General features: G+C 33.3%; 2 protein-coding genes, 1 long non-coding RNA gene and 3 pseudogenes across 3 annotated transcripts; 4 read left to right on the top strand and 2 right to left on the bottom strand.

Moving 5' to 3' along the window:
* Positions 1–1,144: 1,144 nt before the first annotated feature.
* On the bottom strand, positions 1,145–1,794 carry LOC104784387 (protein FAR1-RELATED SEQUENCE 5-like; annotated as a pseudogene).
* Positions 1,795–5,623: 3,829 nt separating this feature from the next.
* Positions 5,624–7,240, top strand: LOC104784386 (F-box/kelch-repeat protein At2g43270-like). Its single transcript, XM_087511101.1, has 2 exons — positions 5,624–6,040; positions 6,125–7,240. Exons 1-2 carry the CDS (start codon positions 5,644–5,646, stop codon positions 6,355–6,357), a joined length of 630 nt encoding a protein of 209 aa, XP_087367227.1. The 5' UTR covers positions 5,624–5,643; the 3' UTR covers positions 6,358–7,240.
* LOC147946364 (F-box/LRR-repeat protein At2g43260 pseudogene) lies at positions 6,464–6,943 on the top strand (annotated as a pseudogene).
* A 1,365-nt stretch (positions 7,241–8,605) lies between the features above and the next one.
* Positions 8,606–9,649, top strand: LOC147946363 (uncharacterized). Its single transcript, XR_015597331.1, has 4 exons — positions 8,606–8,737; positions 9,077–9,227; positions 9,319–9,418; positions 9,523–9,649. It is a non-coding gene; the product is annotated as an uncharacterized LOC147946363 (long non-coding RNA).
* Positions 9,650–10,265: 616 nt separating this feature from the next.
* LOC147946362 (F-box/LRR-repeat protein At2g43260-like) lies at positions 10,266–10,938 on the top strand (annotated as a pseudogene).
* Positions 10,939–11,133: 195 nt separating this feature from the next.
* On the bottom strand, positions 11,134–13,596 carry LOC104782840 (uncharacterized). Its single transcript, XM_010507889.3, has one exon. The coding sequence runs from the start codon at positions 13,165–13,167 to the stop codon at positions 11,269–11,271; it is 1,899 nt and encodes a 632-aa protein (XP_010506191.1). The 5' UTR covers positions 13,168–13,596; the 3' UTR covers positions 11,134–11,268.
* Positions 13,597–16,990: the final 3,394 nt, after the last annotated feature.

Genomic DNA, 16,990 nt, shown 5'->3' with positions numbered 1-16,990 from the left:
TTTTATACTTACTAATTCTTTTTTTACAAAAATATCTAGAGGCATTGTCGCATATGTAATGTTTATGCTCTTTGCAATAATCTCGGCTGTGGGCACTACTCTTGCGGTCGTTGCTTCTTAGGTACGTAACGTATAGTGTTACTTACTAATCACTATATGTTTATTAATTGTGGTTTTTGTTTTAATGTAGAGTTGGTAACTTCTGTTGGAAATTCACTTGGATACTCCGAGAGGGAGTTAATTTTTTTTGCTCTTGTGGTGGTAATGTATGAAACCAAATCTTACTTCAGGATTTGATTTCATTCATAATACTTTTGTATAATAACAATTTCTTTTTAACTTGCATAGTGTAGTACTACGGATTAAAATGGTGTTAACGGTACTATTTTTTTTTTCTTTTTTAATTAGTGTTTTTCTTTTTATTAGAGAAAAGTCAACGCCAAAGTTTATATAGTAATAAAACTGGTAATTTAGTCAAAGACCAATATAAGCTTTTATGTATCCCGGGAACAAGAATTAATTGATTAATAAGACTACAAAAGCTTATCAATAGGCGTCAGGAGATATGAGCCAAACTGCTATGTGAAAAAGAATTAATATGAAGACAGATAGATGATCAAATCTCAAGTTTCACTCGTGACACCTTATTATTACAAAAGTCAATAGCAATATAATCTTTTGAATTTTATACGAATGCATATTATTTATAGAAGAACCATTAAAACTATTACAAATTGTATTTCTCTCTCTGTCACTTTAAAATTGGTAATTTAATAACCACACCTATCATCTCAGATTACACGTTCTACTCTCAGATTACGAATTTCGTAAGAGAAATGATTATTATTAGCTTTATTTTATTTTAATAGGAGAACTTTTTGAAGAGAAAAGTGAGCTCACATAATTGACTGTTAACTGTTTTCTTATCAATATAGTATATTGCAGAACCCACCACATTTGTATTAATCTACAAGGAAAGAGTTATGTTCATATCCTCACTCCTGAAACCTGATTTTGTATGTAAACCTTAATGTTCTCTTCTACTCTATTATGGTTACACAGTTTCTCACATTACATTACATTAACAAATAAGATTCAACCACATCTAGATTGCACCAAACCATTGAAGATTTAACCAGTAGAGAAAGCTTTACCGATACAAAGAATATACAGCCGCAAGCATACATAGTTGGCTTAGATGGCATCTTGTTTACTTCGCAATAGCTCACGCTCTATAGGTTCGAATTCTTTCAAACTGTTCACTACGTTCTCAACTTTCTTGGCTATCTGATCACGATGCTCTTCAACAATCCTTGCAAACGCATCTAGCTGTTCGCTGTATGCTGCAAATAACCAGTTCTTGAATTCTCTTACCCTTTTCGTCCTACAACAACAATATTTACCAAGATGGTCTCTACATGCATGTGTGCTCAAAATACTTTGTGTTACATTGCATAAGGAATGAAGTTAAGTTATCTACTCACCAGAGTTTGGCGAGCCTCGCGAGGTGAAACAACCAGTGGATCGTTATGTTCTTTGACAAATTTGGTAATGACCCATTTGCCAGAACGGTCATACTTAACATGAATCATGGCTTTGCGGCCTTCTCTTGTGCTCGGTCTTGGTTTCCTAACTGATCCAATTACTTACCACGGATACTAATGACCTTCTTTGTTACAACCAAATCTCCGGGAAAGGATCTTTCCATTCTTCTCGGATCTCCGGCAAGACTTTACACGCATCACAAAACCTAAACGTCCAGAGTAATCATCATAGAACATCTTAGCAGCATCCTCGGATATGTGTGTGGCTGCTTCGGATACAGCATTAAAGTTTTAATTAATATTTTTTATTATAGTGAAATATTTTAATTTCTGATAAATAGTTGCATTTTTAAGCTAAAGTAAATATTTTTTTAACAAAAATATATAATATAATGTGTAAAGTTTTGCTGTACATATATTAAAAAATGAATAGTGACGAAAGAAAGGTAGTTAAATTTTCAATTTATAAGCTACCGTGATAATCATGCTTAAGATATTCAAAGATACTCTTATACTTTTTTGTTTTGTCACGGTCTATTCACTACGATTAGTTTCAAAAAAAAAAAAAATGCCTACGTAATACAAATTTTGATGTCCAATAAAGTTGATTTATCATGGCTAGAGTTATGAATGAGATTAAAAGTAGGGGTCTTTTTCCATGCTCCTTTTTTTAAATACCTTTTTTTATATTGACCATTTTTAAATCTACTATTTTTTATATACAAAAAGATTAAATTACCCATTTTTGAGTGACCAGTAAGAATGTACAGTCATCAAAATCGAAAATATTTTCTTGCTAAAAACAAAAAATTTTCTCGCCAAATTTTTTTTTCCGCCAAAATCGAAATTTTTTCCCGTAAAAAATTATGTTTTTCCGCCAAAAAAAAAAATTTCCGCAAAAAATCAAAAAAATTTTCCGCCAAATTTTTTGAAATTTATACCTTATATAAACAGTGTAAACGCTTTTAAAAACTTTTACAATGTGTTTAAACACTTTTTAAAAACCTTGTAAACGCTTTTAAAAACTTTGTAAATGCTTTTAAAAACCTTTTAAATCGTTTACAAGGTGTTTAAAAACATTGCAAAAGCGTTTACAAGGTGTTTAAAAACCTTGTAAATAAAAACCTTATAAAAGCGTTTACAAGATGTTTAAAAAACCTTTTAAAATTCTTTAAAAATCTTGTAAAAGTCTTTACAAGGTGTTTATAGGGCTTTTATAAGGTAAATTTTTTTGCGGGAAATTTTTTTTGTCAAAAATTTTTATCAACATTTTTTTGACAAAAAAATTTTGGCGGGAATTTTTTTTCGAAATTTTTTTTACTGATTAAATTATTATTCATTTAAGGATAAAATGATCATTAATAATGACAAAAAAAAAGAGATATTTTTGAAAAAAAATATATCAAAAAGAGTATTTTTAACAAATTTTTTTAAAAGTATTGCTTATAACAACACATCCAATATGAATCAAAACAAAATTGACTTATCAAAACCAAACTCAAGATCGCGATAATTCTAAACAACGAACAAAAAAACGTCAAATTTTGAAACAATTAGAAAATTATGATGACTAACTATTTTGAAGATAAATATTTGTTATTAATTGTGTTTTTCATTTTGTTATTGCGAATTTGGAAAGTCCTTCGGAATTTTTTTGTATACTCCAATAAGGAGTTAATATTTATGGTCTTTACTCTCTACTGTGGTGATGTTTGAGACCAAATCTTACTTTCTAATTTTTTTTTTTTTCTCAACTACTTTACAGATTAAAATGGTGCTAAGGTACTAATTTTTTTTTTGTTTTTGTTTTTTATTATAAGCGAAAAGAACCAACGCAAAAGTTTATGAAATAATAAAACCGCAAAATACTCAAAGACTAATAACAAAGGATTTAAAGTTATGAACATTTTGGTAAAGCCTTTATGTATTTTAGGAACCAAAATTAATTACTACAAAAGCTTATTGCGATGTATTCTTTTAACCTGACACCAAGTCACTACCCACTGTAATAAAAGCATTTTCAGCTCTACAAAAGTATTCTCAGTCCTTTGGACTATTAAATAATTTAACGGTTGACTAAACGTATTCAAGGTGATATTTTAAGTCATGTGTGTAAAATTTCCAAATCATATGTTATTTAATTATGTATTTTAAAAAATTTCTTTCAAATCCATTGTTATTGAACTAATGATTTAAAAATCTACCATAAAATCAATGTTATTCAAAACAGTTTATGGATTTGAATATTAATAATTTTTAAAAATTCTCGAGGATTTGAAATTATTTTTTTATTTAAAAATACAGAAATCCAAATATCATAGTTTTATGTGAGATTTGAGAGAATTTTTCAATAAATCATATCAACTTCCATAAAATCATTAAAATCTTTTTTTTTGTCAACCACTTGACTACAACAGACCGACATATTAGTCAAATTCATACATTCGTAGAGAGCATGACTTGATCGTTAGTGTGGTGGTGCCTTATTCATTAAGGACTTACCATTGGCCACAACACTAGGATCACTTCACAATCATTAAAATCTCGTAAAAGATAAAATCAGCTATACTATTGAAGCTGGAGTACTCACAAGACTCAAATTGGATCATGATTTTGTTTTGGTACGTTTTTCATTAAAAATGATTAGAAAATCACTTAATTTAATTAAATTAACCTATGATTACCATTTTATGTAATGACCATTATACCCTCCATTCAATCACTAAATATCCACCGGGTCGGGACGCGGATCCTGTATGATCCGGAAACAGAAGGAAAAAAATTAACGGATCTGTTTTTACTCCATTTCTAAAATATTCGGATCATGTTTTGGATTTGGTTCAAGAATAGTTATTTCCGTTACCAAACAGAGTTATTCGTTAGAGGCAAACACTCCGATTTAATTGTTTTTAAGGTATCTAAATTAAAACCATATGTTAATTACCAAAATTTAAGATAATTGCTTAATTACCAAGATTGGTCTTATCAATTAATCTTTCAGTATAATCTTTTAAAGGAGATATTTTGTGATTTAGTTAAAGTCTTTGAAAACGAATATTCATCTTACCAAATCTTACTACATTGCTTGATTTCCGAGATTATCATTTTTCTCTACTCTTTTACGATAAAGTTTGAAAAGGAATATTCATCTATCAGTGGGAACGAATCAAGTAAGTAAACATATTTTGCGTATATTAGAAATATCAAATCTTAAGTTCTAATTGATAACATAAATCTACCTAATTTCACTATAAATATATTATGAGCTTACTATTGAAATATTATACTAAAAGAAGATACTTAAAATTCGTTAGACAAAATGATGGCTCTCTCCCTTTCATACACTCCCTTGAAAGATCTGAAACCATAAAAAAATGTTTGACGTATTCAAGTTAAAAATCTCCATAGTTGGAGAATGAATACAGATAAACTTGGTGAATCAATAGAACTGATTCTGGTTGACGAAACAGTATGCATTTTAGTATAGATTTAATATTCCTTTACTAATCAATTAATATCAATTCATTCTAACTGTGTTTTTTTTATATATATAGGGTGACAAAATAGGAGCTACTGTGAGAAAGGATCATATCAACAAGTTTGAAGCTGATTTGAAGTATTTTTGTTTGATTTATATAAGGTGTATTTTTGTAACCCTTCAAACTATATATTACAAAGATACAAATTACAAAAAAAAGTAACTAACAAAATATATAATTCCGTGTTGTAGCACGGGGTATCACCTAGTTTGAATATTAGATTGACTACACCCCTAAATTAATGATCGAACATATGTAATAAGTAAAGAATCTGTAAAGAAATCTTATGAAAATTAAAATGAAAATCAAATATATTGTTTTTAATTCTAAATGAAGAGAAAAGTTGAAATAAGTTTTAAAAAAAAGATAATGACGAACTTTTATATCTATCTTCTTATAAACAAGCCCAAAACAGTAACAAAAATCTAAAAGAAAAAGTAAAAAAAAAAAAGAAAGAAAAGGAAGTTAATCTGTGAGCTTTTAATCTCCTTTTCAAGAACCATATAAGAAGCAAACAAATGGAGAAGATGATGAGGGAAGAAGAGAGGAACCTAAATCCGATGGACTACCTAGTTGTCGATCTGTTGGAAGAAATACTCCTACGACTGCCATGCAAATCAATCCACAAATTCAAAACAGTCTCAAAGCAATGGAGATCAATCCTCGAGTCGAGGAGGTTCATGGAGAGGCGTGAGGATTTTCAGGCGAAGGTGAAAATCCTAGCTGTCAGAGACGACCGAACCGAGTCTGGATTCGAAGGTGATGAAGAGATCGAGATGGTCTATCTACACTGCGATGGTGATGCCACACGACCCTTGCTAACATTTGAGGGTTTGGTATGCATCCCGGAACCAGGTTGGATCAACGTTTTGAACCCAACGACCAGACAACTCCAGCGATTCCCTTGTACCCCATATCATCCCGTGTCCTCCGATTTTCTTAGACGTCAGCGAAAATGTAATCTGTTATATGGTTTATTATAAAAGAGTCTTAAGTCAGATATGGATTAGAATTGTCTGAAAAGTTCAACATTTTTTGCAGACAAACCATACCTCACTTTCTTTCCGGGAAATTGGGCTATGGGATTTGGTAGAGACAAAGTTACGGATTGCTACAAAGTGGTGAGGATGTGTTTTGGTGATGTTGAAGAATGCGAGGTTCTTGATCTTCAAACTGGTGAATGGAGGAAACTTAATCCACCTCCTCACAAGGTCGATGAGGGAAGGAAGTCAGTGTGTATAAATGGGTCAATATACTGGTTATACAATTACTAGCCTTGAACCTTCACACACTAGAGTTCAACAATGTGTCGGTTTCAGTTCAGCGGTGGCATCCTGCAAGGCTGCAATCCAGATGCTGAACCTTGAGGGCCGCCTAGCCATGGCCCAAACCATGGGTTGGCCAGAATGGGTGCTAGAGATACTGATCTTAATGGATGTAGAGAAAGAAATATGGAGTAAGACTCACTCCATAACGTTAGCAAGTATCATTATTTACCACCCACAGAAGTCTAGTTGGTTCACGGTGGTCACAATTTCTAAGTTAGGGAATCTTGTCTTCTATGACAATCGCAAGAGATTGTTCACATATAATCTAGAGACAGATGAGATTTGTTGTCTCTCCTCGGATATTTCTGTTATATCTCCTTACATCGAGAATTTGGTACCACTTCCTTCGACATCAAGACATCATGCAGAAAATTACAAAATGATGATATCTACTGTACTATCTACTTGCAGATTGTTTCTCGAAGCTAAGCAACCGGGGCTCGGGATATCAAAAAAGATTAAACTTGGGGTTGTGTTTGCCACACTAGTTGCGGTTGGTTATATTTGTTTTAGATCATTCAAATTGAAATAAGTGGATTCATGTCCATTTGCATGCCCCCTCCATGTAACTTGTGAAGCTTCAAAACTTTCTATCTGTTTACTGATATTGATTAGGGGCCATTGGCCCTAAATTATACTATGTAATACTGTATTATCAAATTATGGTTTAGCATGTTATTGGCTAATTAAACGTCTCTCTTGTTCACTTATTAGAGTCTTGTTGTCTAGGTGTAAGTGGGAGCTTTTGGTTGAAAATATATTTTTCTTCGGAGTAATTCAAAAGTTCTTTGTAAATAAATGTAGTGTTAATTAATGCTACAGTTTGACTTAATGGTCTTCGCCACTGCGTTTTCAAATATTATATTTATTTGAAACTTAATAAGTCTTTTCGGTTTTTTTGAATTGGAACATATTTTGCCGTTTTCGAATATTCAACAGATTATTGAGCGGATTGTATCCTTTTTTATTGTATGATAGCTATGACTTTTGGATGCACTCATCACCGACCAGGTCAGATTAATTCAGGTTAATATTGTAAAATCAAATGAAAGAGAGAGATCCTTTTATTCATATCGTGTTTTCTTTTATCAATAGTTCAATACACATGCAGAGATAGTTCTACTTCCTTGATGAGACATCAGGTATGGATACACATAGTAATGTACTTGCATATAAATCTAATCAATTCAGAAACTCAAATAACAGAATGAATTACATTGGAACTCTATATATACAAATAAAATAATTAATTTTTCTATTTTGTTTCTGGTACAAAAAAGCTTGAAGACACATAGGAGTATTAAATTTGTTCAAAACACTTACAAATAAACAAGTCGGAAGAGTAATATAAATTATTTTTACATAAGACACACACACACATATTTATATATATATATATATATATATATAAATAAATTAAAAATATGAACTAGGAGCAACAATTATCACACGATATACACAGTGAACATAGAGAAACAACTCTACACGTTATACATAATTAGAAAAATTGAAATATAAGAAAACCTGCTTGTATGAATAATAATTTAGCTAAGTGTATGCCGTTACGAGAAATGTGCAAAAGCAAACTTAGCAACTAAACAGAGCATGGCATGAACACTTTATCTAGTATGGAAACACTAATATTTTTGACGCGTTCTTTGTAGTTAGGTACAGCTAAATGGATCATCAATAGTCATAAGTAATTCATTGGCATTTTTCCTTTTTACTTATCAGAGTAATTTTGAAAATCAGAAGTTATCTAACCATCAATGTAAGACTATCCTCTTCTAGCAATAAAGAGGAGTTTGTTTTTACACATCCCCATCATTATTTGTCAGCAAGATGGTTTCTTCATACTAGAATTTTTATAAAGATCTCATGATGTGGTAATTTAATAATCATCGAACAAAGCAATTGAAATAATAACTCATACTAAGACCATGAGTATACGATTCGATAATAGTAAGTTATTATTTTGACGCGTTGGTTAAACTTTGTAGTTAGGTACAGCTAACTAAGTGCATTATCAATAGTCAGTAATCAGTTGGCATTTTTCCTTTTTACTTATCAGAGTAATTTTGAAAATCAGAAGTTATCCAACCATCAATGTAAGAGTATCCTCTTCTAGAAATAAAGATGAGTTTGTTTGTTGCTTCGCCTCTTTTTTTTTTGTTACACATCCCCATCATTAGTTTTCAACAATATGGTTAATTTCTTCTTACTTTTACCGTCACGCGGATTCCGAAGGTGCTTATAAAGATCGAGTCATTTGTCATTGTGATTTTCGTATTGAAGTCGACGTTCTTGTTCTTTCTAATTACTCTTGGTATGCTTCTTATTTCTTCCTAGTGTGTCCTCTTCAATTTTCCGCATGAGATTGCTTTCGTTCCTCAATCTTGGGTTTTTGGTTTCGTTTTATTTCCTTCGGTTGTTTGATTATTGCCTTGAACTGGTAAATTCAGTTATTTTTTTGGGTTCAAATCTTTGGTAAATTGGATTGAGATGATAGTTCTAGGGGTTGATGCATGCTGTTTTGTTTACAATGATATTACAAGTCCCTCTTGCTTCTTAATATGCTCCGTAAAATTAAAGTTGATATATATATATATATATATATATATATATATATATGTGTGTGTGTGACTATTGACTCTGTTTTTTTAAGGTTTAAGACTTAAACAAACTTTGGAAAGAATCATGGAGAGAGTTGAGAGAGTAAAGGGTATCAATGAGGTTTATGCCACAATCGAAAAGATTGCTTCTCGCCTACCCATTACTGAGGATCAAGCTACTTTTTTACTTTTGTTCTTTAAATGGTATATGTATCTACTTTTCTTAATAATTCTAATTTTTTCCATTCTTACTTTGTTCTAATTGTTAGTGATTATGAACTTTGAATTTGGTTAGGGATGAAAAACAAGTTGAGTCAGCTTTCGATCCTGTTAATGGCGTGTTTTCTTCGTCCTTTGACCTTCTCACCAATCCGGCGTCGTCTGATTCGCTTAAGGTATGTTTCTTATTCTCTTGGTCATTTTCAAGAATTGTCACCAAAAAAAACTATATTAGTTTCTGATTTTATACCAAGTCTCTAATTCTTTTATACATTTCTAGACCATATGCTGTCTTTGCGGGGTTTTTAGTCATTGTCCAATTCCAAACCTTGGATGCAATGACTATGTTTGTTTGAAGTGCGTTCAAGTATCCAGATTCCAGACCAGCCACAAGTCATATCTCCAAGTCAAAACAAAAAGGAGATATGACTTGTGGCTGGTCTGGAATCTGGATACTTTACTCGAAAGTATTCAAGAAGGAAGTATTCATATCTTACACGTCGGTTTAGTGCTCATATTCTGATAAGATAGAAATTAAATTATAGTTAAATAATTTAGAACCGAGGTGTGGTTCTCTAATTAAAAATAATATTTGACAGAAATAAAATTTATTTACATTGTAATTGACCCCTTTATTACATTAACAATACTTTCATCCACTACCACTAGAGTAGAGAGAATGTATAGGCATTTACTTACTTGCCATGGGACCTTTATCATGTTTATCGTTTATTAAGCAATAAAAATGCGTTTATGACAAAACAAAAATGTGAAGAAGAATCCCAACTACTGTTTTGCAAATTTCAATTGACTACATCGCTGTGTTTAATAATTGGTTAGCTATGTTTATGAAATAGTAAACGCAACTAACTACTAGTATTTGATTATGTTGGTAGAGAGAGGTCTGGGGGTAATTTTTTTTTTTTTTCAAAGTCTGGGGGCAACTCAGAACCGACATAACTGAATAAACTAAACTGAAAGTCAAACCAACGACATTAGAGATCAAATAAATGAATAAAATGAAATCCCAGTGGGTCTATCTACTGGTTACATATTCAGAGGGTTTACAAAGTACTAGCCTTGGATCTTCACAAGGAAGAGTACCGTAAAGTTCCGGTTCCGGCTACGTCAATCACGCTGGACACTCAGATAGTGAACCTTGAAGACCGTCTAGTCCTTGCTATAACCAGAGTTAGGCCTGAATGGATACTAGAGATATGGGGCATGGATAGAGATAAAGAAAGATGGAGTAAGAGTTACTCTATAAGTTTGGATCCTACTAGAGTTGTTTCCTGGCGAAGGCAGAAAAGGTGGTTCACCCCCGTGGCAGTTTCTAAGCAAGGGAATCTTGTCTGTCTTCTATGACAATAAGAATAGGCTGTTCAAATATTATCCGAGGACTGATGTTATTGGTTGTCTCTCCTTAAACACTTGTGTTATGTCTCCTTACATGGAAAATTTGGTCCCACTTCCGTTAAAACCAAGCCATCCACTTCCTGCTCGGAGAAACTCGGATTTAGAAATGAGGATGTCTAGATGCCGTTTGTTTTCGACGCCAGGTTCTTGGATATCCAAAGTTTTGAAAAGGAATGTTTGGATTCTAAATATTTTGTTTACATCTTTAGTAGTAGTTGGTTATATTTGCTTGCCTCTCAAGGAGTTATCTATCTAATGTCAACATTGTTATTTGGTTCCATTTACTTCGAGATCTTAATGATATACTTATTTTGCTAACCAACTCATTAGTCGTTTCTCTTCCTCTTTACTCTTTAGTTTAACATTTAAAACGATTTGTATTAATTAGAAACTTGAAAAACCAACAATAGTCTCCTTCTTTCTCCTTGTTCGTGATCATCAAAGACGAGTTAAATTTTTGTCTCTCAATCATGTCTTTAATTTGTAATTTAAATTTTTGTATTTCTGATAGAATATATGCAAAACACTTGTACTGCTTAAATAGCATAATATATATACAGTAAGTTTAAAAGAAACATTTAGTGAAAGTATCAAAAAGATTCCCTCTTCTTCATTGAAACTTGACTTTCAGTCTTTGTCTAAGGGACTCGATTGCATTCTGTATCCTGTTACCTTCTCTCATTCTCACTTCCAGAGATGCCTCATGTAAGTTTTGAATTCCTCGACCCAAGTTTGCAATCGAAGGAGCTGAAGGAAGAGACACAGCTGCACATTCGATCCCATCTCCATAGGCGAACAATCCCGCACAAGTTGCAAGGCTGGCTCCAAATGTCGCCAATGGTAAGGTACCTATGGGTTTTGCTCGTCTTTTCCGCATAATCTCATAGAATGCAGTTCTCATGGCAGATAAGCTTGTCTTTTCCACAGACGCTATGATGCTATGTGTTACTGCTCTGATTTTCTCGGCGGATATAGATGCTTTTACCAAAGATGTTGATTTGGCTCCAGAACTAGCAAAACCAGGGGCCATTACTTTTGATGGAGCTGCCACTTTAGTAAATGCAAATGTCACTGCCTTGTGGGTGTGCGTTAAGAATAGGTTCAATGAAGCCGGTACTTTAAAAGTTACAATCTTGAAGAAAGGAGAAGCAGAGATGGCCTTGGATAGTGATGAAGCACCCCAGATAGCAGTCGCACCGGCACCAACTGCTACCACCGGTTTATCAGATATCAGTCGTTTTAACTTCGAATCATTAGTCTTCCCGTCGCTATCAAAATCTTGCACCATATGCTCAGACATATCTTTGACTTCTTGCGGAACACGAGTTTTCCAGTGCTTCCTAAGACCTGCAAGGCTACTTGCATCTACTACTGCTACTATGTTCTTAAACTTTTTAGCCTGGCTACGAAGAAGATCTGCCATAAGTGCGTAAGATTTGTCTTCAGAAGAGAGCTGTGAAAACTGAACTTCGGCTCGGCTTGAACTTCTCATGTTCTTGACTGGTAGTCGCCCAGCATTGTTCAAAGCAATTCTTAGACCTTCAACTGCAATCTGGAAAAGGTAAACTTCAGAGATAACCTCTGTATTCATAGATTCACCTCTATTTACATCAGACAACATCTTTCTGGCATTTGTTAGAGCTTTCCCAATAGATGGTAGATCGCTGAATATATCATGAAGGTCAACAAGCAAGGGGTAAAAAGATTGAGCAAATGGTGGAACCTCATGACTATAGGACTGTATCTCATTAGTAACAACTCCACTTGCAACACATCTTGATGGGCTAAGTTCTTTATTGAGCTGTAAAGATACCAACTTTAGCATCTGTGCTTGTACCTCATTCCCTATAGAAAACCTTCGAGAGCTTGAAAATACAGCAGAGCCAAAATGTTGTGGTATGAGACTATTAGCTAAACTCTGCATCTTGCCTCCTCCGGTCTCAGTTTCTCCAGAGGAAGCTTCCCCGGCAGCGAGTTTGACAAAAGGAGATTCCAGAACCATAAAAGATGAACCAACCTCCCCAGCAACTCTCTTTGCAGCCAACAAATGACCATTAAAACTTGTCCCAAAAATCTCCCTCAAAACCAAGATCCCTGCAACGCTTTCATACTTTTCTTTGTTAACCTTGTCTACAAAACACTGAATAAGAACTTTAAAAGCTGATGTGGGAACTGAATCACTTGATCCATCTCCTAATAACACAGTCTCCTCAACTTGAGCTTCCGCAAAAGCTGTTTTGTCCACTTGAGCCACCACAGCACCAGGACGGATTTCTCGTATAAGAAACTCGGCATCACTAGCGGATCTCTCTGATAAATTCTGAGAAGAAAGTATGTAAATAGTGGAATCATGCTCAGGGACTCTAACAGCAAACACAAAGTTCTTTGTACTCTCAGGCAATGAAAGCCTCTGAACAATCTCCTTTGATTCCTTAAGGTCACTAGTGCTCTCAAAAATCGAAAAGGGCCATATGTTTTGCAGACTATTCACAAAAAAAAATGCGACCATTATCGAATTGGACTCCAAAGACAGAGACTTTTAAACCTAGTAAAACGAATTCTGAACCGAGCCCTCCACGGCAAACCAAACGAATCCGAGAAAACCCTTAGTCGTCTATCGAATTCAATCGAGCTGCGCATAGATTAAGTAATTTGGTCTACTGAATCATGCAGGCGCGATCTCGTAAGACTGATTGATGATCGAAACAGCACTCAAGATGAAATCAACAAAGACCGATGGAGAGAGAGAGAAACCAACCGTGGAGAATCAAAGCAGACGGAGGAGGAGACTGATTCTTGTCGCGGATGATGACGAAGAAGTATCTGGGATTTTTGAGATTAGGGTTCGGTAGTATCAAATTCGAACCCAACAAACTCAGACTCTGTGAATCACAAATTCACTTGCACACAGAGACCAGACCACACAGGTTAGCTCTTTTTTCGTAATACTAAATTGTGATTCCGGTTAATAAATTTCGGTTTGGTTCGAATTGGTTATTTTGATTTTCTTAATTTAGTCGGTTTTGACGATTTTTTAATTTTGTTTCGTTCAGTTTTCTTTTTGGATAAAACTAGCAAAGGTTATTATTATATACAGATAATCAACGTAATTATTCTTCGTGGATCCATAAACTCATGTGTGTTAAAATCTGTATGTATTATTTGGTATTCATATACTAAATTTGGTTTTGGTTCGATTTCGAAAACTTCAATTTACAACATTATACGGATCATCTATCTTCGTGTATTTGTTCTTATAATGTTTGTGAGCAACTACAAGTCTGTCTACACGAAAGTGCATGCATATTGTGTGTGTATCTCTTGTTGTTTTAAGGAGAGAAAATATAGATCATGCCGTAGAATAATATCAATATGTCACATATGTCAAGGGTCATATGAATTAGTTCATGGTCCAAGTTTTCATATTCAGACCAATCGTTTAGATTATACAAAATTTAACCTAAAATGGACTAATGCTAGTTTAGTACTCCAACACAATTTATGAAGCTCTCGGATGATAAAGCGAATGCTGGGAGGCTAGAGGAAGCCGTTAGCCTATTAAAGCTGAGATGCTTCTTCTTTACTTTGAACTCTAATGTGTCCAAGTGCCTGATTCTCGGGCTATTGCGTCGAGGAGATGTCAAAAAGGCCTATGAGGAATTGGAGGCGCTCAAGGGTTTAAATCACGCTTACCCTAAGGGATTCAGCGATATTATGAATGTGACTTGCACATTCATGGAGTATTGGTTTGAGTAAGGCAATGAGGAGGAAGCTATCAAGTGTAACAATATTGTAAAAAAGTTGGTAAAAGTCAGGGAAGCCACTACTGTCAATACACTCTTGGACCTTCTTCTCAAATATGACAGAAAAACCGAAGCTTGGTCCTTTTTTGGCCAGGTTTTGCACAACGAGGAACTACGAGACGTTAATCAAGATAAGCTAAATATCATGGTCAACGAGTGCTTCAAGATGGGTCTGTTTGACGAGGCAATCCAGACTTTCAACAAGGTGAAAACATCAAAGCTAAAATACACACTAGTTAGTTGTTATAGAAATATCATTACTAGGTTTTACGAGTGTGGCATGTTGTTGGAGGCAGAGCAATTCTTCGAAGAATTGTGTTTAGACAGATTGGCGCACCCTGATGTTTCGATATACACAACAATGATAGATGCATATTTAAAAGCAGGGAGAACCGTGGATGCTCTCCGAACCTCAGACAGGATGCATATGGGAATGTTGATTTGGCTCCATAACTAGCAAATGCAATCGATCAAAGGCGGTGTGAGTCACAAATCGTGGGAATGCGTAGCCGGTGTTGAAGCAAAAACCTAATCGATCAAACGCGGGTCTAGATCTTCAACTAGGTTTGGGGCAAACTTTGCGATTCGAGAATTTCATCTGAGCAATTCGGAACCCAGAGAGAGAGAGAGAGAGAGAGAGAGAGAGATAGATGAACTTTTTGAAAACCTGGCGGTTACATAATTTTTCATGAAAGATCGAATAATTTTACTGTTTGGTTTGGTTCCAAGAAATCACCCAAAACTAACATTAGACATGACCATAGTTACTATTTATTAACCACCGGTTCTATACGGTTTTGATTAAAATAATTATAACTAGATACGGTTATTTGACGATCTTATACTATGGTTAAGCAATGTTAATACAGTAAAACCTCTATAAATTAATAATGTTGGGACCAAAATATTTTATTAATTTATAGTGATATTAATTTATAGGTATTTTTAATTGTTTAATTTTTTAAAAATTATGAATTGAAACAATTTTTGCAAAATAAGATTAGAATTTTGGATGTTGTAAATTTTATGGTATTGGAATTGAATTTGAAATAATTAAAAAAATATTATTGACAATGAATTACAAATATTATAGACAAATTCACTTATACACATGACATAAATATTCAAATTTATGAATAAGAATATCAATTATCGTATTTTAATAGTCTATCAAACTATCAAAATGTAAATGGTGCATATTTAAAAATTGAAAACTTTAAAAAAAAATAGCTGTTTTATGAAATGTTATAGAATATTTTATATCATTATAATTTGAAGATACAACATAATAATTGTTTTATAGATATGACGTTTAAGAGAAACATATTTTACTATATCCAGTTCCGGCTCATGGGGGCGGCGAGAGGGGCAAAAGCCGAGGGACCATACCAAAATTTGGAAAAAAACCCTTGAATAAAGGGGACCAAACAAACAAAAAAAAAATTATATCTTGTGTCAAGGGTCCAAAAAATTCAGTTCATCTAGGGTCTAATATTTATTTGAGACGGGACTGACTATATCAGTATATATATATGTAAATTTACATGATTATTACTTTATGATATTATTGGGACCATATTTTACATGGAGATTTCAAAAAAATTATTATCTTATTATCTAATCAAATTTTGTTATTTTTTACACTGTCCCGACTTGGAACTAGCAAAATTTATTAATTTATAGTGTTTATTAATTTATAGAGTATTAATTTATAGAGGTTTTAGTGTATGAGCAATGGAATTTAGTGTTAAGTCATATGATATTTAAGTCATATGATAACACTAAAGTAATTACTATTGTGTTACAAATTATCATATACGAATTTAGTGTTATCATATGACTTAAATAACAACATTATTACTTTTTATTTATGGTTTTAAGGTTTTTAACATGCATTTACATATGTCATTGACTTATATGGGAATGTTGATTTGGCTCCAGAACTAGCAAAACCAGGGGCCATTACTTTTGATGGAGCTGCCACTTTAGTAAATGCAAATGTCACTGCCTTGTGGATATGTGTCAAGAATAGGTTCAGTGAAGTCGGTACTTTAAAAGTTACAATCTTGAAGAAAGAAGAAGCAGAGATGGCTTTGGATAGTGATGAAACACCCCAGATAGCAGTCGCACCGACACTAACTGTTACCCGGAGCCGGACCAATGAAATCCAGAGCCTCATACGAATTATGAAAAATAACACTATAATTTTATATAATATTATTAACTATAAAATAAAATAAAAATCAATTTAAACAAAACTTTTAGTTTAAAAACATAGTAGTGTAATATCTTTAAAAAAAAGAACTAACAAATTAAATATATTGGAAAACATAGTAGTCAAGCTGTGTTGCAAGTGGTGTTCCCAATGGGATACAGTCCAGCATTCGGATACAGAATTCCATTCTAAATACGTTTTGCTTTGGTTATATATTTGTGACTAAAGGATATTGTGATTAACCAAAAAATAAATTTGTGACAGAATTGAAAAACTGATTGGAACATTAGTTGACTAGTGGTGAATCTTCCTTT

This window comes from Camelina sativa, chromosome 4 (genome assembly GCF_030686135.1).
Source record: "Camelina sativa cultivar CO46 ecotype springtype chromosome 4, ASM3068613v1".
NCBI lineage: Eukaryota > Viridiplantae > Streptophyta > Magnoliopsida > Brassicales > Brassicaceae > Camelina > Camelina sativa.
Note: the sequence above shows the minus strand (reverse complement) of the source record. Positions and strands in the feature narration are given on the sequence as shown.